Raw genomic sequence first — 26,543 nt, 5'->3', positions numbered from 1 at the left:
AAGAATCAGACGAGGGAGAAGCTGAGCCGACCTACCACGATGACACCACCGGTGGAGCCCTGCAGAACGGACTCACCACTTCCCGACGACAGAGAAGATCTCCCGGCTGGAGAGGCTTCTTCCCCTGACTTGTGGGCACAACCAGTTTACCTTTCTTTCTTCGCACCCCAGCCCGGTTTGTGGTCGAACTGCCCGTGCCAAGCACCCCGGCAGCCGGATAGCCACTCACCACTGAACCGCGAAACACCGGACCACTCCTTGTACCTGAGAAACTCCGCGGCTGGTTTCTTCCCTGGCAGTGCAATGGACTCCTGTCGTCTTCCACGACGAGATCCTCTCTTCCCCCGGACGAAGCAGCCGACTTGCACCCACTGCCAGGAACAACTGCCCCCGCTGGAGCGTTCTCGCCACTTTAAGGTACCGTGTCCGCCAGGCCTCCCTTTCTAAAGATTGCAACAAGGTAATAACTTCTTAACCTTCTGGACTGGGCTGGCCGCCTTGACCCTCTAACTGGTCCCTTTCCTTGGTCCAACTCCTTTTTGAACCGTTACAAGACTTTTGTGCACTGCAACCGTGTGACCTTGGACACATTTCGTTTTGATCCTCTTAAAGCGGATCCAGCCTATTGACTCTGAATTCACGGTGCTACTTTGCCTTTCTCTCTTGTGTGTTCGTGAAAAAGTGTTGGGATCTGTTTCAATTTATTCTCTGCTTTTCTCTCCCTTTTTAAAACGAATTATTAGAGTGCCATCTATGTTAAGCGCTCACCGCTGTCTGAAAATAAGTGGGGCTTTACTTAAGACTTGTCTAATATTCTTTTAAGGGAGTGTATATCTTTTAGTGACCGTGTTTTTGAATTGCTTACTACTAGTGCCTGTGTGTTTTTCTAGATGTGGTTTTAAATCTCTTTTGCACCAAGCCCTGGTCAGTGTCTACTTGTTCTACTGTGTTCTCTTGACCTATTGTGAATACTCTGTATACTGCCTAACTCTTCTTGAGGGAAGTCTGACTGCTCAGCCACAGCTACCAAGTGAATCTGTGTGGTACAGACTGCTACCAAGTGGGTTTACTGCCAAACACCTGTAGTCCTAAATCTTTTGCAGTGGTCCCAGAGGGAACTGCACAGGTTTCTGCCTAACACCTGCCGAGTGTGTTGCCTCTTTGACCAGCTGTTGTAGTTTCATGGTTGTAAGTTGTCCAGTCAGTGAGTTTTGGGAGTTTGCGTGACTTTCTTCAAACCAGATGTTGAAGTCCCCCAGGATAATTAGATGTTCGTGCTTGATGGCTATGTTGGTGATGGCTTCTATGAAGTTATTGACGAAGGTTGCATTGTATGTCAGAGGTCTGTACACCAGGATGAACGTGATATTGGTTTTTGGGTTCGCTGATAGGTGTATGACCATGGTTTAGCAGTTTATGATGTTGAGAGGTTTGTCTGTTTTTATTTTCAGGTGTCCTTTGAATGCTATTGCGAGGCCTCCTACAAGGGAAATTGGCAAGCCTACAGAGGGAATCTGTGCCATTGTGGGATCCTCTCATGCCAAGGGCCAATACTCAAAACGGGCCTGACCAGGCTTTGCCATCGCCACTCCACTTTCACACCCAAGTGTGAGGGCTGCTCTCCAAGTTCATTGCACAGTGGTGTGAAATCCCCACGGATGAATGGGTGTTGTTGCTTATCCAGCAAGGCCACACGCTAGAGTTAATCGGGTGCCCACCCTCCATTCCCCCCCCCCCCCTTGGCCAAGGTCGAGAAGCACTTGACATTGCTCCTCCAAGAAGTGCAGTCTCTTCGCTCCAAAGGGGTGATCAAGCACATCGTGCTCCAGCAGCAAGGTCTAGGAGTGTACTTGACATTCTTTGTCATAAGGAAGAAATTCAGGGGTTGGATGCACATTCCCGACCTACGTCATCTCAACAATTTTCTACAGGCTCACACCTACAAGATAGTTAACCTCGAACATATCCACACATCTGCATTCCTATCATCCCTAGACCTAGAAGACGCATACTTTCACGTCCCAATACATCTCCCGGCACCGAAAGTACCTTCAATTCAAGGTTGCAGGTCAACATTTTGAATTCATTGCCTTGCCCTTCGGCCTCTGCTCAGCGGCAAGAGTATTGTCAAAGTTATTCACAAAGTGTCTGACTCCAGTGGCCACTCATCTAAGTCTGTCAGGGGTCCCATACCTCGACGATTGGCTGGTTTGAGCAGATTCTCATCTATTTGCACATCGTCGCACAGAAGACACAATCCGTTACTTGATGTCACTGGGGTTCTCCAACTTTGCCAAGTCCTGCATGACCCCTTGCAAAAAGCTCTATTTTTAGGGGCTCATCTAGACATGCTGTCATGCAACGCTACCCCTTCCTACAACAGGGTGAGAGCCTTGCTAACAAAAGCTCTCCTACTGTCACAGAAGATGTCGGCCTTAGTCTGCATGTTGAAGTCCCTGCTAGAGATGATGTCCTCCTGCATCCCCCTTAATCCAGCACTGCAGGTTTCGAATGCAGCCTCTCCAGGCGTCTTGCAATGCTTGATGCAAACAGATCTCCGGCGCATTGTTAGACAGGATTCTTCTGGCGCGCCCTTTTCACAGTGCTCTTCACTGGTGAGCACCCTTTCGTCTGCCCCATCACCAGGTCACAGTCACTAGCAACGCATCGCTGGAGGACCGGGGAGCCTAAAATGGCAATCTCCATGTCAGTGGTGTCTGCTGTGTTTTGGGCTCTGAAATGTTTTCTACCACAGCTTCAGGGCCCGGTTGTCTGTGTGTTTACTGACCACAATGTTTCACATCTGCAAGCAAGGTGACCCCCTGTCCTCTGTGTTGTCGACACAATCATAGGCCCTATGAAAGTGTGCTCTAGCCCATAACCTCTGTCCTATGGAAGTGGGCTCAGCCCACAACCTCTATCTGGGATCGACAACACAATGGAGGAGTCCCTCAGCAGGGCATTGAAGTCCTACTACGAGTGGGAACTTCTCGACAATCAAGTCTGCCGCATCTTCAGCAGCTGGGAAATGCCAAATATCGATTTCTTTGTGACCAATGCAAACAAGAAGTGTGTGGCTTTCGCCAGCAGATTCCATCAGGCAGGGAGCTCAGACTGCACCAGTGCAAACTGATATTGGTAGCCAAAGCTTGGCCGAGGCAATACTGGTTCTTGGAGCTTCTCCTTGTCAACGGCTTCTCCAATCAGCCTTCCGCCTCTTTTCAATCTTCTCCAGAGATGAAGGAGCAGTGCCATTCTGGCGCATGCCAGGGCTTCCTCCACGGTGTCTTGCTGTTGGTGCCGTTTCTCCATTTAGTGTTTCCGAGTGGGGCCTCAACCTCTTCTGTTTGCAGGCTTCGGATGTCCTGTCTTTTTGTCCTTGGTCTGACCCGGCTTGGGTCACCCTTCCATCAAGTTTCACCTGCCTTCCATTTCGAGGTTTATCATTCCCCCGGGAACGCCTTCCCTGCGGTCTCATAGGTTCATGAAAGAATTCATTTGAGGTCTGTTCTGCTCATTCCTTCCGGTCAGAGCAGCTGCTCCATCGTGGGAGTAGAACGTGGTCCTCTCTAAGCACATGGGACCTCCTTTCAAGCCTATACACAAGGCCTCTCTAAATGTCTTGTCCTGGAAGACTGCTGTGTTGGTTGCCATCACCTCAGCAAGATATGTGGGAGGAATCCAGGCTCTCGTGCAGGCCATCCTATTGTCTGCCACCAATCCAAAGTGGTCCTTCACGCTAACCTAACCTTTTTGCTGTATGTTCCATCTACGCTTCACCTAAACAAGCCGGCAGTGCTACCCCTTTTGCTGTGGCTCTTCCTCCTCTTCATGGAACGCTCCTTGCACTTCCTGGATGTTTTACGAGCCCTGCAGTTCTACAATGCCCACATGAAAAGTCTCCGCCTGTCTTCACAGCTTTTGGTCCAGCATGCATGGTCAATGCTCTTTCCAACACCTCCTTTTCCTTCTGTCAACAACTGGCTGCCATGCCTTTTCCAGGCAGGCCCAGAGCCCATTTCTCTAGGGATGGGACGGGTATGACATCTTTCTTCTCTGGAGTACCCCTGCTGGATATTTGCAGGGCTGCTACGTGGAGATCTGTGCATACCATCACAAGGTTTTACTGTGTTGATGGGGATTCCACAGAGGAGTCCATGGTTGGCCAGGCAGTGCTACACAACCTGTTTAGGTGAGTGTTTTTCTGGGGTGAGTGTTTACTTCAGGTAAGCTTACCTCAGCCCATTGTTGTATTGTGTGTACACCACTTTGTAATGGCTTCAAACTGCATGCGAATCTATGAAAAACCTAATGCTGGAGATGGAATAAGTTCCTTACCTGTAACTCCTGTTCTCCAGCATTGGTATCTTTCATAGATTCACATGCGACCCTCCCGCCTATCCCTCTTATGGCTCTTCTTGGCTCTTATTGCCGTGTTCACGTGCGCTAGCCAAAATCAGAAGATTTCCCCCGGGGGTGGAGCTACGAAGGACCTGTCAATTGGCTGTGGGCAATATTACCAAAAATGACTCCATAATAGGGTGGCCTCCCAAAATCCTTCTGCCGGGGCTCATTTTTTAAATCCATCCCAACACCTGGGAAAGAGCTTTCCATATGTGGCAATTCGAGGCCTGAGGCCGCAGGAAGAAAGCCAAAGGATAACAAAGCCAAAAGGCAGAACATCTTGTGGCAAGGCCATTTTGGAATATACAGTTCTTTATGGCATTATGCGGCAAAATGCAGAAGTGCATGAATAATAAGTCAAAAACACACTAGAAAAATATCCGCTGCAATAGCCCATCCTGGACACATTGCATTTGTAACTGCAGTTACAAATTTTTTAAGGATACAAAGTATCCTAACCGCACTTTACTTTAAGATGATATATGCCGATTTAAAAATACAAGAAATTAACTAATAGTTTTAGGGACTGATCAGTTTCCCATATAAATGAGCACAACAGAGGCAAGTATTAACGTACTTCCATAAAGTCAGATTAGCAGCCAAAACAAAGCAAAAAAGAAAGGGTGTCCCACAGAAATCTATGGGGGGGAAAGCAGCAAAAAAGAAAGGGAATGTACCGTGATGACTCCTATGGAGTCACTTAATTCCCAGCCTAAAATCACCTCCCATGTGGCCAGGGGAAGGCAGCCGCTACCTGATCCAGACCCTGGCGAGTGACATTATGAGGGAGGATCACATTAGATGAGATGGCTGTTGGGGAAAAGTGGTGACTCCCTTAGAGACGCATTCATCCTTTTGTGAGGATGAAGAACCTATAATTCCCAAGTACCTATTGATGTGTTGCCACTATACAAAACCAAACCATGTGAAGTTCCCCAAGATGAACGGAGGCTGCGGGCAGCCAGCCTCAAGTTTGTTACTGTATCCAGCTAAGATGAAGTTGTTGTATAAATATATATAAGATGTCACAGATCATGGCGATAGAGACACTTGGACTATTATGTAACTATGTTTTGATTCCGGGAAAAGAGAGAGAAGCGGGATGCCTGAGATTCAGTTATGGACCTGGCGAATTGTTGGGATTGTTTGGGGAGGAAGGAGGGGGGTCAGTTGGGGAAATTGGGGGGAGTTTTCAGGAGGGCGGCCTACAGACACGCACTATGAAACCAGGGAAGTGGAATTGGAAGCGGGATAGAGGGGACGGAAACTGGGAATTGCAGGTGAATTCAAGATAGTGACCTGGAATGTGAGTGAACTAAATAGCTACATTAAGCGGAATAGAGTGATGACATATTTAAAGCGACAAAAAATAGACATTGCACTGCTACAAGAGACCCACCTGACTAAAGAGAAACAAAACATGATCATCAGGAAATGGAAATGGAAAGGGATGACCTTAGGGGCAACCTACTCTGCGTATGCTAGAGGAGACATGATATGGATAGCGCCTCACGTCCCATTCAAACCACTGCAGTCTGATATAGACAAGGACGGTAGGATGGTACTAATACAGGGGTTGGTAGAAAGTAAGGAAATTTGCATTATCAATGTATATGCCCCGAACCAGGACACTGCAGGCTATTCAGAGCTCTGCGCACGAAGATTAGTTCTTATATATACGGGGCAGTAGTCTGGGGTGGCGGGGGGGGGGATTTTAACTGAACCCTGGACCCGACGATGGACAGGTCGGACGAAAAACTAGTTCATCCAACCCAGTCAGTCAAAGCTCTGAATACACTGTTGCAGGCCTTTGGGTTAGTAGATGTGTGGAGGGTGAGACATTCACAACGCCGAGGGTATTCACTTCTCGGCCCTGCAGAACTTGTACACCAGACTCGATTATGTGTTCAGAATTGGCAAATGGCAAATGAGATGACACATGCAGAATACAAAGCCATGGTTCTGTCAGATCACGCCCGTCTGGTCTTGACTTGGCAGTTCCTACCACCCTGAGCCAGAGTCCCGACATGGAGACTGAGAGCAAAAGCATGAAAGGATACAGGGTTTCGAGAGGACCTGAGGGTGGTGGTGAGGGAGTACTTTGAACACAACACTGGCAGTGTAAATTCAGCAGGGGTGTTATGGGAAGTGTTTAAAGTGGTGGTGAGAGGTGCTGCTATAGCCAAATCAAAGGGGGTGCAAGATATTATAACGCGGGAACTGCAAAGTGCAGAAAGGCAGTTGGAAAAGATTATGCAAGGGGGCACAATATCCACGGTGGATGCCGCGACCGTATCCCGCTTTGCAACAGGAGTGCAGGGGCCACTGGGAAAGGCTAGGCAACCTCAGCTATAAAAAATATATCGAGAGGCAGCACGCAGAGGGTGAGAAACCAGGCAGAGTGCTAGCCTGGTTATACAAAAATGAGAACTCTAGGCAAACCACTAGGGCGGTGCACGGGAAGGATTGACAGGTGCAGAAAACCCAAGAGGGAGTAAATGCAAGCTTCTATGAATATTATAAACCACTATATGAAGACTCTGAAGTGGAAGAGCAAATAGATATGAAAGACACAATAGCAGAGATTATGCTCCCCAAGCTAGATGAAACAGAAAGTGAGCCTGAAAATTCCTATAACAATAGAGGAGTTAGAACATGTGATAAAGCAGCTGCCAACCAGCAAGGCACCGGGAGCAGATGGACTCCCTAGCGAATTTTACAAAACATACACGCCAGAAATACTTTCCCCACTACTAGCAATGTTCAATGAAGCGCTCAGAACAGGCAAATTGCCAGAAACTCTGCGAGAGGTGATCATCACTCCGCTTCTTAAGCCCAATAAGCCGGGGACGGACTATGGATCCTATAGACCCCTCTCACTACTCCATCAGGATGTGAATATACTCACAGCAGTTATGGCAAACAGTCATAGGCAAACTTCTCCAGCATGGGGTCTGGCATGGATTCACATGCTCATGAATATTCCCCGTCGTCAGGCTGGTAATCCTCGGTAAAGAAAAAACCAGTATCAGTTTTGTTTCTGATCTGTCTTTCGTAGTAGTAACCAATCACTGGTCTCTGCGTCATACTGACCACAGCCAATGACTGCCCTCTACCTAAGCACCGCCTCTGGCAGCCATCTTCAGATTTTTACCGCACGTTCATGTGTTGGGATACTCGTGCTATTGCTCTCGAGCGTTAGTGCTATTTTTTCACGTTTTTTGCTCAAAAACTTCGTTTTTTCGGTCAAAAGAGCCTCAAGCTCCACCGACTCTCCATCCGATCAACGGGGACCCGTGTCGGATTCATCTGCGCCCCTCAAGGGTGAAGATTTTGTCGAGCTACGCTTTGGAGGACTCCAGAAGCTTCTCAGGCCCGGACATGGCCCAGGAGAAGGGAAGCTCGACGCCCGGAAAGCTGTTCAGGGTCTGCCCTGGATGCCAGCTGCAGAACGTCTTTAAGGAGGACGAACACTCCTTTTGTCTCTACTGCTTACATGAGGACAAGACGCACGTGGAGAAGGACTGTGCGTTTTGCGGCAATATGTCGGAGCGGACCATGAAGGACCGCCATCAACGTCTCGCCAACTGGCTGGAAGGTAAGAGCCCGTCAGGCGAGAAGAAGAGGAAGAAATCCGAGCGGTCTTCTAAGACCTTTGAGGACGCCCCGGCGACGGGGGTCCAACACAAGGCCAAGCACCGCGAGTCCGCTGGCACCGGGAGCGCCGAACGGTCGGGCTCTACGGGCGCCAGGCAGGGCGCACCCTCCCCAGCACCTTCAACAACGAGCCAACGCTCTGGGTCGGGTAAGAGGAAGGGCAAGCACCCGGCGAAGCTCCTGGAGAGGCCCCGGTCGAGCTCGAAGGCCCCATCGGAGGGGGAGCGAGGCAGTGTCCCCCCCCCTCAAGGATAAGGCAGTGAGCGCACCTAAGGTGGTGAAGGCCTTAATCCATCCGGCCAAGCCCTCTATCGATACTGTCGCGGCGACCCTGGCTCAGCCTGTGGAGGCTACACCAGTGGTGGCGACCTCGGGGCTCAGAGTCTCCCTGCCACCTCGGAGGGAGTCCTCTTTTGTGCCCATCGATAGGACCCCCGTGAAATCCCCGGCGGGGAAGAAAAAGGGGGGGCAGGGCGTCGTCATAGATTCGGCTTCAACCTCGGAGGAAGAGCTGATCGAGGTCTTAAGCCACGGCCTTGGCGTGGAAGAAGACCGGCCCGTCGGGATGGATCCCGACGCGGGTGACGACGACATCGTCGAGGGTACCGACGGGGCCCCTGATCGCCCCTTGGATTCCCCTCTGCCAGCACCGCAAGACAACTCGGCGGCCATTTTGTTGGCTATACAGTCCTTATGCTCAGAGATAAGGACGAGACTACCGTTGCCGACGGAGGGACCTCTCCCGTCGGGGGATCCTGAACCGGGACCTTCTGGCATTCCCCCGCCCAAGAAAAGATGGATTCACCCTCCACCTCCTTTTCAGCCGTCGCGCACCATCCAGCCCTCCTCCCCGTCCACCCGAGGGGATGATACAGGGACGGGTACGGACGACGAGGTATACGACGAGGATCTACCGTCGTCACCTCCCACCAGGGCTTCTCCGCCCGACGAGATTGGTTCGTTCCACTCCATGATCGCCAGGGCATCCAAGCTTTTCCAACTCTGCCCTGAGGAGAAGAAAAAGGAAGGATTCCTTTATCAACTGCGCGAGGCCAAGAGGAAGACGGTCCTCGCGGTGCCTCTACTGGACGACATTTGGGATGAGGGCCTCGCCCTCCTCAAGAACCCTTCCACTACGCCAGCTAGAAGAGACCGGTACGAGAAGAAGTACCGGGTTCTGGACGCGGCCCCCCTGTGCCTCCGGGCGCAGCCTACCCCGGACTCCGTCGTCTCTGCGGCGGCCAGGAAGAAAGCGGGGGGGGTGCAGCCTCCACATCGACTTCCCCTCCAGACGGCGAGGGAAAGAAATTGGACACTATGGGACGCAGGGTCATCTCGTCTGCAGCGACGACGAAAACGGCCAACGCCTTGGCTATCGTGGCCCGCTACGACAGGGAGCTATGGTACAAACTGGCTCCCCTGCTGGACTTCCTACCGGACGACAAGAGGGCGGATGCCCTGGAGATCCTACAGGAAGGTGAGGTGGCGTCGGACCACGCCATCACTATTGCGACGGACATCGCCGACACTGGGTTTCGCCAGTTGGGCAACGGCGTGTGCCTTAGGCGGCGTGGATGGCTCAAGGCTACGGACTTCCGTCAAGACGTACAGACCAGAGTCCTGGACATGTCGTTCGATGGGAACAACCTGTTTGGGAAAACAGTGGACGATTCCCTTCAGGCCATTAAAGCGGACACTGAGACGGCCCGGGCCCTTGGGGTTCTGCAGCAACGACGGACGCCCTTTCGGAGCAGCAGAGGCAAGGGCGCCTCCAAAGGTTCCGGCGGCGGTTTCTCCACCTACCGTCAAGCGGCCCGCTCGTCGTCTCAGGAGGCCTACAGAGGACGAGGTAAGTCTGGCGGACCCCGCCGTCGTCGCCAAGGAGGTCAAGGCGGCAAAGCCTCGTCGAAACAGGATTGAACCGACCGTGGGGTCGGGCCCCCACCGATGCACCCCGGTGGGAGGCCGGCTGGCGAGCTTCGTCAGCGTGTGGGAGTCCATCTCCACCGACCGTTGGGTGCCGGACGCCTTGGCCCGGGGCCACGCGCTCGAGTTTCAAGGAAGGTGCCCGCGCGTCCCCCCCGTGGCCAGAAAAGAGCTTCACGTCCCTCAGCTTCTCCTGGAGGTAAGGGCGATGCTCAGGAAGGGCGCAATCGAACTCGTCCCAAAGAGGCTTTGGGGGTCCGGAGTTTACTCGAGATACTTCCTCGTGAAGAAGACGGGAGGATGGCGCCCCATCCTAGACCTGCGACGTCTGAACAAATTCATCAAGGCGCAGAAGTTCCGGATGGTCACCCTCAAGCACTTCCTGGGTCAGCTGGAGGAAGGAGACTTCCTGTCGTCGTTGGATTTGGAGGATGCCTACTTCCATATTCCCATCCTAAAGGGGCACCGAAAATTCCTCAGGTTTGTGGTCCAAGGGCGTCACTACCAGTTCAAAGCCCTCCCCTTCGGACTACGGTCGGCACCCAGGGTATTCACCAAGTGCCTTGCACCGGTGGCGGCGCAGCTGCGCCGCGAGGGGATCCACGTCTACCCCTACCTGGACGACTGGCTCATCCGGGCCAAGACGAGGGAGCTCGCCGTGGAGCACACGGCAAGGACCGTCCAACTTCCCACGGACCTGGGGTTCTCGTGAACTACGCCAAGTCCCACCTGGTACCCGCGCAAAACGCACTGTTTCTGGGAGCGAAGCTCGACACAGTGTCCCTTCTGGCCTCCCCGTCGGAGGAAAGGATCAGGTCCATCCTGGGAAAGGTACAGCGGATGTTGGCTTCCGACGCGGCCAAGGTGAGGTCCATCAATTCCCTCCTCAGAATGATGTCTTCTTGCATCTACCTCATTCCCATGTGCAGGCTCCGGATGCGCCCGTTGCAGGAGTTCCTGGACGCACTCTGGATCCAAACAACGGGCGGCTTCGAGGAGAGGATCACACTCGACGAGAGTTTCCGCCGCGCGGTCCGGTGGTGGGGCACCCGCGCGCATCTGACGGCGGGCATGGACTTCCAGACCCCAGACCACCAGGAGACAGTGACCACGGATGCCTCCCTGGAAGGGTGGGGAGCGCACACCGAAAATCTGCACGCGAGAGGCCTTTGGCTCCCGACGGAGAAGTCCCTCCATATCAACGTCCTGGAGCTCCGTGCAGTGTTCTGGGCCCTCAGGTCCTTCCTTCCGTCCCTCAAGGGCAAGGTGGTGAGGATCTTCACCAACAACACCACCACCATGTTTTACATCAGGAAACAGGGTGGAACCAGGTCCCCAGCACTGTCCAAGGAGGCGCAGGACCTGTGGCATTGGGCCGTCGCCCAAAGGATGTTTCTGGTGCCGTTTCATCTGGCAGGGATAAAAAACACCAGCGCCGGCTCACTCAGCAGGGAGCTGCGCTCGTGCCACGAGTGGGAACTACGGCAGGATCTAGTGGATCGCCTCTTCCGACGGTGGGGCACACCCCAGATCGACCTGTTCGCGACGGCGACGAACTCCAAGTGCCGGAGGTTCGCCAGCAGGTTTCCCCAGGCGAGGAGCATGGGCGATGCTTTCTCGTTCCCCTGGGAGGGCCTGTTCCTCTACGCGTTCCCTCCTCTGCCACTGCTAATCTCGTCGCACCTGCGTGGCCGATGCAGATATGGTTCCCGGACCTTCTGGACTTGTCAACGTCCCCGCCAATCAAGCTGCCGGTGGACGCGGACCTACTCTCCAGGGAAGGAGGCACCATCCTCCATCACGACCAGAAGTCGCTGAACTTGCAGGCCTGGCTCCTGCAGCGCTAGAGTTTGGAGGGTACGATATACCGGCCGACTGCAGAGAGGTTCTTGCAAAGGCCAGGGCGTCCTCGACTCTTAAATGCTACGGACACAAATGGAAGAGGTTCTCTGTCTGGTGCCACGCACAGAAGATTAACCCTCTGCGGACTGCCGTACCTGCCGACGCTGGCCAAAGCTGGACTGGCACATGCGTCCATCAAGATTCATCTTGCTGCGATCACCCGATACACCAGAACCACGGGGCGGAGGTCCTTGTGGTCTCATCGTCTGGTGAAGGAGTTCATGAAGGGACTGTTCAGATCGTTCCCGCCGGTGAAGGCTCCGGCCCCGGCGTGGGAGCTCAACGTGGTGCTGACCAAGCTCATGGGACCTCCGTTCGAGCCTCTGCACTCGGCCCCGTTGAAGTTTCTGTCGTGGAAAACAGCGTTTCTTGTGGCCATCACCTCCGCACGACGGGTGGGAGAGATCCAGGCCCTTTCCTGCAAGGCCCCGTACTTGACTTTTCACGACACGAGGGTAGTGCTCAGGACGCACCCCTCCTTCATGCCCAAGGTACCGTCGGACTTCCATCTCAACGAACCCTTGGTGTTGCCTGTGTTCTTCCCGTCGCCTTCGTCGCCGGCTGAGAGGACTTTGCACTCGCTGGATGTGGCTAGAGCGCTGAAGTTCTACGTGGACCGCACAAAGTTTTTTCGGAAGACGTCACAACTCTTTGTGAACTTTGGACCTCTCAATCAGGGGAAGGCTCTCTCGAAGGCTTCCATTTCCAGAAGGCTCTCCGGCTGTATCATGCACTGTCATCGGTTGGCAAATCGACCGCTGCCTGGCCATCCGAGAGCCCATTCCACCAGAGCGATCGCAGCTACCACGGCGTTCCTATCTGGTGTGCCCTTGCTGGACATCTGCAGGGCTGCTACGTGGAGGTCGACGCACGCCTTCACGAAATTCTACTGCGTCGATCGGGATTCCAGGGAGGAGTCCAGGGTCGGCCAAGCAGTGCTGCGCAACCTGTTCGCCTGAGGTGAGCCTGGTGAGGAGGTAAGATGCTTAATGTTGAGTTGATGTGATGCTTAATGTTGAGCCTTTGCCACCTCCCGTGGTTGTGCATGTGTGTACTGCTATGTATTCTTTATTCATGAGCATGTGAATCCATGCCAGACCCCATGCTGGAGAAGGAACAAGTTACTTACCTGTAACTGTTGTTCTCCAGCATGGGTCTGGCATGGATTCACATGCGAACCCTCCCGCCTACCCCACTGCGGCTCTTCACTTGGTCATACTGCCACTTCACGTGCTTCCAAATCTGAAGATGGCTGCCAGAGGCGGTGCTTAGGTAGAGGGCAGTCATTGGCTGTGGTCAGTATGACGCAGAGACCAGTGATTGGTTACTACTACGAAAGACAGATCAGAAACGAAACTGATACTGGTTTTTTCTTTACCGAGGATTCCCAGCCTGACGACGGGGAATATTCATGAGCATGTGAATCCATGCCAGACACATGCTGGAGAACAACAGTTACAGGTAAGTAACTTGTTCCTTATACATCCAGATCAAACCGGTTATGTTCTGCACAGGAATATAACTGACAAACTCAAGAGATTACATCATATCATTGATCACACGCAGGGGAGTACACAGGAAGTAGCCATAATTTCTCTTGACGCAGTGAAAGCGTTTGATTCTGTCAAATGGTCCTGGCTGCTGGCGGTCGTAGAAGAATACGTGATCGGGCCCATATACCTGAAATGGGTACAGTTATTGTACAGTGATACAGTGCCAAGGGTGAAAACGGGCTCCAGTATCTCAGAACAATGGCGACTAGGTAAGGGTACCAGACAAGTATGCCTGTGGTTTCCAATGCTCTTCATATTGGCGTTGGAACCGTTAGGGATGTACCTGAGGAAAGTATATGAGGAAGTAGGAATCAGTACGAAGGGAGGACGGCACCTAATATCAATGTATGCGGATGAAATGCTCTTGTACTTGCAATATCCAGAAGAGAATCTACAATATATCCTAGAGGTTATGGCACGGTATGCAATATTGTCAGGTATAACAGTGAACCCGAAGAAATCAAGTATATACCCCCTGGGAGTGTACGTAGGAATGCCAATGCATAAACTGCTTTTACTACCAATAGACTGGAAAATGGATACGTTCAGATACCTAGGCATAGATATATATCATGAATCCGAGATGGGAGAATTCTCTATTTAGGCTGAATTTCCTAACATAGTGAGTCCCCCAGCAGCTTTGCTGGATTTTTGGGGTTTATTTCTTTCTCCTGCCAAGAGTGAGACTCTTTTACCCTCACTCTTGGGCATGATTTGAGTATGTTTCTTTGACTCTAGATGTGTTTAATGGGCTATGGGGTCTTTTACTCCATAGGGCTTCATGTGTTTTTGTTTTTGTGATGTGTGTTAGTGCAGTAACACAGGGGTGTCATAGTGACCCCCCAATATAGACTCTATACCCTGGGACTGACTACTGTCTCCCAGGGCATGTAAACTCACCATTGACTTTACTAGTCTCAAATTCTTAACAGAACCAGTACAAACCATCATATTGTGGACGTACTGGCCGGGGCAATTCGATTGCCCCGGGGTCTGTTAGTCGAGGGGGCACGTCTCCGTCCCCCCTGATCGAGTTTTGGCTGGTGGCAGTGGATACTACTTTTTATATTCAACCGCAAATATATCTCTATGGGATTTCCCATTGTTCGAGGCTACCAACTTTTATTATTTAATTCCTATAGCCTCGAACATACCGTCGGTTTATTTATTTAATATTAATTCTCCGGTTGGTATTTTTTGCCAGAGCTCGGTTCTAAAATGGCGTTTGTGTTCGCTTCTGTGACTCCAACCCAAGTTGAGCCCTTTGTTCCACTTTTTGGCAGGCTTCTCCACAGAAGCCCTCCAAAGTGGTACCACTCTGTCTGGGGTACTTAGTAGGGGTGGAGGGGGATTTAGGCACCCTGGACTAAGTGGTCCAGGCAACTCAAGTCGCACTCCGTCCTGATTGACCCAAGTGGTGAGCCAGCCGGCTCACCACTTAGCATGTTTGAGTGACAGCTAGGCTGAGTGAATGGGGGTTTTCTGCATAAAAGCAGGGCTTTGGGGACTGGAACTTTAGAAGTCGCTACAGGACCTAAGAATCCGACGAGGGAGAAGCTGAGCCGACCTTTCTATGACAACACCACCGGTGGAGCCCTGCTGAACCGTCTCACCACTTTTCCCAACGACAGAGGAGATCTCCAGCCCGGAGAGTCTTCTTCCTTCGACTGGTGGGGATAACCAGTCTGCTTCCTTTTTCGCTTCCTGGAGCATCTCGTGGCCACGTTGCCTGTGCCAAGCACCCTGGCAACCGAGATACCACGTTGTACCACTACCGCGAATCAAAGGGTAGTACCTTTAACCGGAAAACTCTGCGGCTGGTTTCTTTCCTGGCAGTGCAACGACCTTCATCTTTCCTCCATGTCGAGATCTTCTCTTCCTCTGGACGACGTCGTGACTTGCACCCGCTGCCAGGAACAACTGCCCCCGCTGGAGGATCCTTTCCACATAAGGTACCGTGTTCCACCTGGCTTCCCTTGCAACCGACTGTACGGGGTAGATTTAGCCCCCGGCTTTCGACCCTGGGTTAGCCTGGGACACCCTTGCTAAACTTTTCTGAGCCTAACTAAAACCTTTCTGAACTCCCTGCAAGACTTTTTAAGCCTGTTGTCATTTTGTGATCTTGGGTGCATTTGTGCCCTGCTCTCTCCCAGAGTGGGCCCAGCCTATGGACTTTGGCTCACAAGTAGCTTTTGACTTTCCTGCCTTGCTTAAGAGTTCCTAAGTATTCGTGTGGTGTATTTTCCTACATTCTGCCTTTTTCCCTCCCTTTTTCGTTAACTTATTGGAGTGCCATCTATAGTTAAGCACTCACCTCTGTCTGGAAATAAGTGGTGTTAACTAAGACTTGTCTGATAAGGAATAAGGGATGTATAGATAATAATAGTAACTGTGTTTAGAGTGATTTACAATAATAGTGCTGGAGTGTTTCAATAAGTGTGTTTTTAAATAAATAATTATATACCTTGATACCAAAGCTCTGGTCAGTGTTTGCTTGTGCTATTGTGTCTGAGTGCCCATTGTGTATACTTTACATATTGCCTAACTCTTCTTGAGTGAAGTCTGACTGCTCAGCCACAGCTACCAGGTAAATCTGGGTGGTACAGACTGCTACCAAGTGGGTTTACTGCCAACACCTGTAGTCCTAAACTTTTTGCAGTGGTCCCCAAGGGAACTGCACAGGTTTCTGCCTAACAGGAACCTAGACAAAACACAGAAAAAGCACTGTCCAAAATTGAGAACAGTGTGGCATTCTGGACCAAACTACCACTGTCTATGATGGGTCGCGCAGCATTGCTGAAGATGGTGGTGCTGCTCAGAGTGCTACACTAGTTTGCAAATATCCCACACGCAATACCCAAAAGGTTTTTCACGAAAGTACATAGTATATGCAGGAGTTTCATCTGGCACAACTCGAGAAATAGAGTAGCATTATGGATACTACAGAACTCATATGAACAAGGAGGCATTAAACTGCCTAACATTGAAGTGTACTACCTAGCTAGCCAGCTACAATTTGTGGCGAAATGGCTATCAATAGAGCAGTCACTGTAATCTAGGCTGCTGAGTGCCGAGAGCAACCCATACTTCCTAAACGAGGTAATATGGCTACCTAGAAAACAAGAAGCCGGAATGGCCCGGTTATTGAAAATGGAAGGGGAAATCTGGCATAGGGCATGTCAATTTATAAACAATCCTGCCCGTGCTCCCTGCAGATACCACTGGTGGCGCTGGAAGGTGTGAATGAACAGGTCAGGCTGAACGTCAGGAGGATGTGGGAACCGGTGGGGATAGCGATGGTGGGGGATGTATGGGTAGACGGGAAGCCCAGGGAATTTGAAGGGTTGGTGGAAGATACAGGTCTGCATCGGGAACAATACATCACATACTCTCGACTTCTGAAGAGTATAAAAAACACGTGGCCTGAAACTGAACTGGCCCGGCAGCCGGATAAAGTAATAGAAACGTTTTATGATGCATCAGAAGGGGGACATGAGGTCTCCCGTATATATGAGTTGCTGATGACCAAGATGGGAAAGGAAATGGTCCAGACGAGATTGAAGTGGGAGGAGGAGGAGGAGGTTGGGGAACCAATGTCGGATGGTTTATGGTGCAGAGTACAAGGGTATCATAAAAAGGTATTGAGAAATGTGCGGTTGCAACAGATTCAACTATATGTAACCCACAAAGCATACTTAACCCTGGGAAAATAGCAAAGTTCAATAATGCAGCGATACTGACATGCCTGAAGTGTGGGGAAGTGGAAGCTGGGCTGGGGCATATGTTCTGGTCCTGTACTGGGACGCACAGTTTTTGGGAAGAGGTGCTCCAAATCATGGCTAAAGCTGAGATTCACTTAGACGTGAGTACCCCTTGGGCATGCCGTCTGGGGCCTCGCAAGCTAAAGGACCTAGCGTACATACTGGCAAAACGCAGAATAGCGATGCACTGGAAAGCGCGTATGAGACCGTCTGCACAAGTATGGTGGCAGGACCTGACCAGATGGGTGAATGCGGAAACCATGGTGTGGCGGGGGAAACTAGAGCTGAGGAGGGGCGACTGGAGGCTTGGAGTCTACTGGTGGCTACACTGACTATATCGGGCCAAGCCGGTCCGGCTAGTAGTTAGTCCGAGTGTTGGGAAGCGAATTTGAATGACATGATGGGAGAGGAAACGAATTGGCGCAGAGCGATGTAGGCCGGGGAGGGTGGGGGGAGTTACAGTACAGAAAAGGGGGGGAATACAAGTGTATAACTCTATGTGTACGTTTACAGCGAGCAATGGTTCATAAATATGTACGGTTATATGTTGAAAATCAATTAAAACATTTTTTTTTAAAAAAAACACGAAAGACCACCTCAACAAGGAGACATTTTCCACTTGAAAAATACCTGGATCATTTGTGGTATATGGGAAAACTACCATAAAAAAAACAATTGTAAAATCCGGCTAGAAAAAAGGGCAAACATGGTACGATTCCCCTCATCTGGGACATCAGTTTGGGGAAACTTGGAACCCACGTTGCCATTGCTATTAAAAAGTTGTATGAAGTTTGACACACATTCCTGGCAGGCGAGTAAAGCGGAAAAGAAACAGTTACATTTGCTTTCCAATAGAAAACTTTGTGGTTGTAAAGAAGGTTGTGTTTCAAGTGGAAATACGTTCCTGGCAGGCAAGTAAACCAGGAAAGAAATAGTTATCTTGAAGGAGAAAAACCTTGTTGCTATAAAGCTGATGAAAGAAGATATTTGCCTTGTCATTGCTTTATCCTTTTGAAAAACTGTTTTGTAACAAAATATATTGATTGTGTTATCCTAACAAAGACATTTTATGAAAAGAAGGGATGTGACACATTTCTAAGTGAACATTTGGAAGAGACAATTTCTTCATTTGAAAGAAGTGTTGGATTAAAGAAACCATTATCGTTAAACTGAATGGAACATTGTTGAAACAAATTAATTCAGGGGAAGGGAAAAGAACCCTTGTCACAAAGATTGCTTTGTTGGAAATTGGGGTTTGAACGTTTGCATATTTTGGTTGAATTGAAAACCGATATGATTGCTGTTTATAGTTTGAGTCTAGTTGTTCGTGTTAGGGTCACATAGATTTGGACGCAAGGTAACCTTTTCTTTAATTTTTGTTTACTAGGTAGGAACATCCTCGTCAGGATAGGGACAGATGGGCATTTATCTCACCCCAACTTACGTTTAATAAATATGGCAAACTTTGAGAAAAACTTCAACTTTGTGTCTGTCTCTCATTTCTGACCCCTCATAGTGCCCTGTGGTGGGTGCTAAACATGGCAGAGGAGTTGCGTGATTATTTCAGCCACTCTGGTGAGATTCCTGCTGCTCGGCTACGTGTTGATGTGCAACATGACAGTACCTGTTCGGTCATAAGGACAACTTATCATTTGCAAGGCCAGTTTAGTCACTCTTTCAGAGCTCAATTTTTTAGAGGAGGTGCGAGTTGCCGGAGTGTGATCGAGGGGCCTTTGACTTCAGGAGTCACACAGGGTCACTTGATCCTTTTTTATTTTTTTAACTATTAAAAATTGAGTAATTGGCTTACTCATTACTCAGTGCTCCAGCAGGCCAACAGTCTACTGTTACTGCATAGCTGCTTTTTTGTTTCAAATGTTTGCAATAGTAAAGTTTATTGACACTAATAATACTGTACATTAAGGCAAACACTACACTTAACAGTGCTCTATAAACACCTTCCTTAAATTTTATTTAACAATTTTCAACTTCACAGTATTTAATGAGGCCCAGAGAAAAATGCGTCTGTAAATAGAAAATCCATCAATTAAAATTACCTGATTCTTTTGTATTTTGTTCTTTTAATAAATACTTTGTCAATTTACTATAGGCACGCAGAAGTAATGAAGAAAATTATTGAAACAGTTGCAGAAGGTGGGGGAGAACTTGGAGTTCACATGTATCCTTTTTTACAAAATGTTTGGTTTCTTTGCAGTTACAATTACTACATTTTCCCTACAAAATTTGTTGTGAATTTGTCAACCTTTGTTGTCCTAGATTTCGTCATTGGGTCTGCTCTTTAGGTCCCAATAATTGCCTAGATTTCTTCTATTTCTGAAAATGGTTTATTATCCTGTTTCATACTCAACAAAGTCAATTAAGTAATGCATTGTGAAAAGATGCAATCATACTAGAATGCTTTTAGTGTCCTTACTGGCTCAAGAAAAGGCATGGACTCTCTGCTAAATATTGCTGAAGGCACCATGAGATGAGCACATTGTCCATGCTTTCCTATTTGCATTTGTTACTTTGGTTTATAAAAGCTGCTTCCTTCCTTCACTCCCACACTGATGAACTTGCAGGGTAATAAAGTAAGGCTTCAGTTTGGGTGTCCTTGAACCCCACTCCCCCCTCCTTCCTGAGATGGTGGGAAAGCCTGCAGCACGGACCTGAAAATGTTCTGAAGAGCCCCAAGGCACCTGTAGCAGGGCCAGGCCCATGATCTGCTAAGAGCGTTTGGAGGCAGGGGTTGGCAGCCTGCAGATTTGGACCTGGGCTGAGGTGCTCTGATCTCTTTTCACCATGCATTTACCCATCACGTTGATCACTTTATTTTATGGGTTTCTTCCTCCCACCGATTCCTTATTTATTTATTTTTTTTAAAAATGTATTTTCAATACAGAAAAGAAAACACCAACGTATAATGCAATAACGTATTTACAAAATTATGTACAAAGTAACAGAAACATTAAAAAACAGCAATAGCATTTTAACAAAACCATTCGAACCCCCGTTTACTTCTCATTAACTACAAAATCATCACAGTTCCAAAAATGTCCCCTATATCTTTGCAAACAAACCAATCTTGCCCTGTCTCCTATACAAACGTTCCTCCATAGCTGCCAAATCTCGCTTTTCATTCAGCCACATTACCTTTTCTAATGTAGCAACAGATTTCCAATTTCTAAGGATAATTTTCTTACCCATTGCAGCCCCTCTAAAGAACCATTTTTTTGGCATTGAGAGAGATCATCCAAGATGGAATCGTCACTCAGGATTATTGTCTCAAAATTAAAATCAATTGTCACATCCAGGATTTCGTCACAAATTTCACCGACATCACTCCAAAACCCAGCAGTTCTCTACCGATTCCTTATTTTAGAAACTCTCTCCTCCACACAAGCTGGGAATATTTTCTATAGCCATCAGGTTGTGCAGTTCGGCTCTGCATCTGCTCTGTCTGATGATGTTGCTTACCCAGATTCTGGATGTGACATTGTGGCCAGTACATATGGAGCCATCTCACTACCTGACCTCATTTACTTTTTTTCATACACTCATTGCACTTCTGGAACGCCACATAGCTTTTTTTTGCTATCTCTACTGTTTCGTGCTGAATTCCCCCTAAAGGGCTCAGGCTTCAAGCCCTGCTCACACTTTGGGAGGCAAAGGTCTGTTAAGGACCCCCGTAGGGTACTTCTACAACCTTGCGGAGTGTCGCAACATAGAATTGAGGCTCCTGTTTGTGGATTCACTTGATTCTCGCAAAGGCCTTCCGGGAGTGTGCTGCAATGCTTTTAACCTACTACCACAAGTATGGTATGAGGAATCCTTTTGAAGCCCTCGGTTTTGGAGGTCAAGAAGATTGTGGTGGAAGTCCCAGTGGAAGAAACGTTCTCTGGTTCAGAAGGACTAAAAGAAGAAACTGCATATGAGCTGGTCCAGTTCTCCTCGTGACACTTTTAGGATCCATTCTTCTTCCTCCTCCAGAAAGCGGAGTCATTTCTCCTGCTCCAGAGATATCTCTGAGAAATCCCCACCACCGAAGCAGATTCCGTTCCCCACTCAATCCTCAAGTGGAATATTTACAGCTAGAAGATGCTTGTCCTCTTTGCCAAGGCATGGGGGGGTGCATGCGAGAAGTCCCACATTTTGCCGTTCCAGTCCCCCTGCTTCAGCGAAGCAGAGCTTCCCTTCCCAGGTAGCGAACATCCTTCAGATGGTCCATGTCTATCAGTCCAAGAGGCTGCCTCAACCTTTCTGTGTTTTATGCATCCTGGTAGTGCTGGATGCCCAATTCCGCATGAGATTGCTCCAGTGGCTACTTGTGTGTCAGTGGTCTCTTCCAGGGCAACATGTCAGACGTGGTATAGGACCCTGTGTCTCATGTTCAAGACATGCTGAGAGGGGAACTATGTGTTATTAATGAAACATGTAATAACAAAAACCTTTTTAATGAATAGAAAACACCAAATGTTTTATTTTTTATTTGTTGGGGTCCCCCCAAAACCCCGGTTCCCCTATGATTATAACCCCACCCCAACCGTTTTAATCCCTTACCCCACCCATCTATATTTTTAGTAAAGAAATGCATTGTTTTTCTGTATTTTCTATTCGTTAAAGTTATTAGTTATTTATTTCTTTTAATATCCCTGTATACTGCTGAAAGGGGCGTCGCTTCTACCACCCTTCCTACAATTGAGAGTGGTTACGTGTCGAAAGGCCTTGAATGGCTGGGTGCCCGCCTGGAAGATTAACTTTCTCTTTGAGTGTGCCAGTTTACAGGCATTTGGAAAATGCAGAAGGTTGCACTCTTCCTCTTTGTAGGACCAAGGTGTATCAAACGTGGAACCCATTGGTGTCCGTATAAACATTATCCACACTAAGAGTATTACCTGCAGGAATTGTGATGAGAAAGAATGAGACCTGGGCCAGGTGTCTTCCCAATCTGAGAAAACTGTGTAGAAGTCTATTGTGTTCTAGATTTTAAGTTATTACCAATTGGAGGATGTTGGGAAGTAAGAACATTTTTTACCTTGATGTACTGTTATAGTGAAAATCATAATTTCAACATAGTATACACTAGAAACGACTATCACTGGCCATATGTACATATTTCCTAAAGAAATATTAAACCGATACTAGTTCACATCCTACCAATGTTTTCATTTGTATTTGCCTTTACCTGAAACGAATTTCTAAGTTCATCCCTTTGTTGCACGACTATTGTTTCCCATATTTAGTTTTGCCCAGTTACAAAGTGTATGCATAGTCTTTACAAACTCTAACAAGTGGTGATGGTTACAAATTCATTTCAGTTTTTCCTTGACATCAGAAACTCAGGTACCTTCTTATTTTCTTGAAATTCGTACAAGCTGTCATTCCAACAATAGAATACGATTATACAAGACATTTTACAATGTAACTAAAATAACTTTACACAAATGATTCTCTTCTATTCCTTTTTAAATAAAGCAAATCAGAACTTTGATTATTCCCTCACTCTTATTATGAAGTACAATTTTCCTATTGTAAAATAATGTAATTTGATAACATTTATGCATTGAAACTCTTGCACTACTGGCCTTACTCGTTTTGTTAAACTTATGAAAGTGATAATAAACTTCACTGTCAAAAACAAAATATTTGATTTTTGTGAATTAAATTAATTAAAACAACTGTGAGGTAGGTCTTTTATTGTTTCAAAGATTGCGTATTTGGTGGAAACTCGTGGACAGTGACAGTTATATCAATTACCCTTTTTGAAATTATTGCTGGGAAGTATTGTCAAAAGAAAGCGCACAATGTGATGTGACTGGATGGTAACCAAAAAGGAACAGGAGTTTATTCTTGTGATTAGTTGGCCTCCTAAACGTAACATTTCTTCACTTTGGTTTTAGATTTCTCAAGATTTTCTGTAGCTAGTTCCACCACCACCTTCATTTGTTCGGGTGTTGTCTGGAGAAACTCTGCAAAGTTATACACCTGATCTTCTTCCTCCTATGCCTCTCATAGCATCTCACTTTAATTTGTTTTTAATGGGTGTTTCAACGTGTGCTACATTATGATCAAGCAACTTTAAAGTGTAAACGCTGGAGGGTAGGCCGAGACAGGTTGATGGCTGGGACAAAGGGGGTTGCATTATACAGTTTGTGACACACACAGACAGTCTTCATGGATAATTGTGTACATAAATATTAAGACACATGAGGCATCAGTGTGGGGGGCATACAGGGTACTGCGGAAGGTAGAAACCTCTATCCTACTGTGGGTATTGGGTGTTACTGATGTTAGGGAGAGTTCTCATTTCTGTGCTAATTCCCTTCCCTCAACCCTGGAGACCCCCAGCTCTTTTGCTGGACTTTAGGACTTTTTAATTTTAACCCTGGAGTGAGTGAGCCCTTTTTCACACACTCTCCTGTATTTTGATCTGATTTGGATTATCGGTGTCCTTTGTTTTTGGAATCTGACAAACTTAGGCATCTACGTCTTGTATGGTGACACACAGCACCTTCAGTGCAGTGTCACAGAGAAATCCTTTAGATTTCTCTGAAGGTTTAAATACCTTTTCCTGGGTGAACTACAGATCCCAAGAATAGTAAAGGGAAATTGACTTTACTTACCTTTTCTCTTTGTAGGTCTAGCATACCCCATTTTATGTGGAGTGCTGGGAGGTTACTTAGTAGCCCCTTTTCCTACTTACTCATGTAAAAAAATGTTATGTTACCCTTACTACTTTAAATGGCTGATGGCAGTGGCTTAATTTTTCTACCACTGTGCTTTTGTACCGCATGCTGAATCCTCAGCTGCAGTATAGCACTGATGGGGGACCATTTTGTCAAAATGGTCCCGGTATTCTTATTTTGCCATTTTCTGTTTGTGAGGTCTTTCTGGGTTCTACTTTGTGCGCCAAACCAGATTTGAGCCCTTTGTTTGTTCTGCCTATGGCTGGCTTCAGTACTGAAACCAGTCTTCAGCTCAAGTGTGTCACTAGTTTTATAGCCCCTCGCGTTTCCCTCACTTAAGTCCGGGTCTTTCACTTTCTTAATTGTTTCACAAAAAGGATCCCCCTCTGCTGGGCTCCAGCCTTCTCAATTTCAGCTTCACACGGGTTTCCCTCTGCCAGGATCAAAGCAATTTTAATATTGCAGTTCACTCTTCATCCCACCCTGGCTCCCCCCTGCCGGAATCAAACCAACTGTTACTTCACATTGCTTTCAAGACAAGAATTCCATTTGCCAGGTTCGAGTTGCCTTTAGATAGGTTGCACTGTCGAAGACTTTCGAGACTGCAAGGATTTGACTTCACCTCTGCATGACAACTTCGACCCCCAATTGAACCACAGTTCAACAGTTTCACATTGATTCTTCCATTTTGCAATATCTCTTGGTGTGTGTAGTTTCCACACAACACAGTTTGTTTCACAATTCAAGTTTCCCTCTACTGGGATCAAACTATAAAGTGAATGTATTCTGCTTTTATCTTCTTTCGATCAATTCTGCCTTGGTTATACTGTCGCACATTTCACAGAGACATTTGATTGGGCATTTGCATCTTCACCGGACCACTCTGTTACTTTGTATTTCTATGATAGGCTTCCAAGCAATCATTCCATTCGAATGGATTGTATCTTCCCACGTATTCCTCATCTTATGATAACTTGTTGTCCCCAGCTTCGCTGCTTCGGAAAAAGATTTTCTCTCGGCAGAGGGCGCTGTGCTCGATGTCGTGGCGTCGATTGTCCCTCGACGGACTCCGTACTCTGTCGACGTCACCGATGGTATAAATGGCTCGAGCCGCGCCCGTTGCTTCAGTTCCGTTTTTCCGATCGCTTCGCTATCGAGAACGGTGCGCTTCAGATTTTCTGTGAAGAAAATGTCGTCATCTTCAACTCCTTCGACACCCAAGACTGGGTTCAAGAAGTGTGTAGAGTGTGGATCAAAAATGTCGATCACGGATCCCCACCGGGTTTGTCTCTGGTGTCTCGGTTCCAGTCACCGAACCGACGACTGCGGTTCCTGCCAATCCATGACCGAGAAAGCTCTTCGTGAGAGGAGAGGTAAACTGTCGGTGGGGAGGGAAGCCTCTAAGAAGGCTATGTCTAAACAACATAAGAAAGCGACTGATTCGAAGGAATCGGATCGCCATATGCACGCCAAGAGATCTCGATCTAGGAGTGGATCGAGACACTCTTCGTCATCTAAAAAAATGAAGAGGAGACTTAGATCTCCCTCATTATCTTCTTCTTCAGAGTCGACCGAAGAAATTCGATGTCCGACAAAATCGGATTCTCCCAGTAAATGGGAAGAATTCCGTAAAAAGATGATGGAGGTTTTCGAGAACGCGGCCCCGACCCCCTCGAAAGAACCTCGAAAAAACCATACCCCTAAGGTTGCTCCATTGGACGACAAAGGGAAGTCCAAGACTACCATGGTAAAGACCAGTAGTGTCGAGGATACTAAAAAAACTTGCATCGACGCCAAGCCATTGAAGACTCTTCGAGAGTCAAGCACTTCTCCGGTGCCATACAAAAAACACAAGTCGCCGAAGGCTTCGACTTCATCGACGCCGTTGGCGTCGACCATTTCAGCACCAAAACCAAAAACATCCTCGACGCCCGTGTCGAAGTCATCTTCGAAGTCATCAAAGACTCCTTCGACAACTTCGAAGGATTTATCAATCCCTTCGACGCGTTTGGTAGAAGAAGAAAGGAGATTCACTCCTTTTCCCAGGTCAGACTTTTTTAAGTCCATGTCCTCAATTAAGAGGAATCTGGCTCAGAAGAAGACGCAGTTACTCCTTTTGGAGTTTCTTATGGCACAAAGCAAGTTCCTGAGGAACTTATTGACCAGGAATTTAGAATGAGAGGCCTGAGTGATACTCTACATTCTGCCAGTGGAATTGACACCTCCCCAGAATTAGAGTTTGCCAGACCTGATCCTGCAGAGCATGCAGATGCTGGGTACAGGGGTCTTATGACCAGAGTAATAGTATATATGGGTTGAGGTAACACTTCACCCATTTTTGAACAGGATGACATGACGGATATAATTGTCAGAGGGCCTCAAAAAGATCCAGTTCTCTCCTTTCACAGGGCCCTTCAAAGGACGGTGGAGAAAAACTGGGATAAACCAGAGAGTATTGCTGCTGCAGATAGCACTTTTCGAAAAAAATATAGACCAGCTGGAACGGATCCTGAATACTTAAATAAGCATCCGACTCCAGAAAGTCTGGTCATTCAGGCAGCATCTACATCAAAACAAACTGTATATCCCACTATTCCTCCAGATAGAGAGGATAAAAAAGTTGACGCATGGGCACGTAAAGTTTTCACGTCAGG

General features: G+C 48.1%; 1 protein-coding gene across 2 annotated transcripts in view; it reads left to right on the top strand.

Annotated features, from left to right (window-relative positions):
* ATG3 (autophagy related 3) overlaps window positions 1-22,846 on the top strand; it is an 888,364-nt gene extending 865,518 nt beyond the window's left edge. For both annotated transcript variants that reach the window (XM_069636485.1, XM_069636484.1), the window contains 2 exons: window positions 19,314-19,382; window positions 22,547-22,846. In XM_069636485.1, coding sequence (XP_069492586.1) covers window positions 19,314-19,382; window positions 22,547-22,628 — 151 coding nt within the window. In that variant the 3' untranslated portion in view covers window positions 22,629-22,846. The remainder of the gene's footprint in view (window positions 1-19,313; window positions 19,383-22,546) is intronic.
* Window positions 22,847-26,543: the final 3,697 nt, after the last annotated feature.

This window comes from Ambystoma mexicanum, chromosome 7p (assembly GCF_040938575.1).
Source record: "Ambystoma mexicanum isolate Mex_15411 chromosome 7p, UKY_AmexF1_1, whole genome shotgun sequence".
NCBI lineage: Eukaryota > Metazoa > Chordata > Amphibia > Caudata > Ambystomatidae > Ambystoma > Ambystoma mexicanum.
Note: the sequence above shows the minus strand (reverse complement) of the source record. Positions and strands in the feature narration are given on the sequence as shown.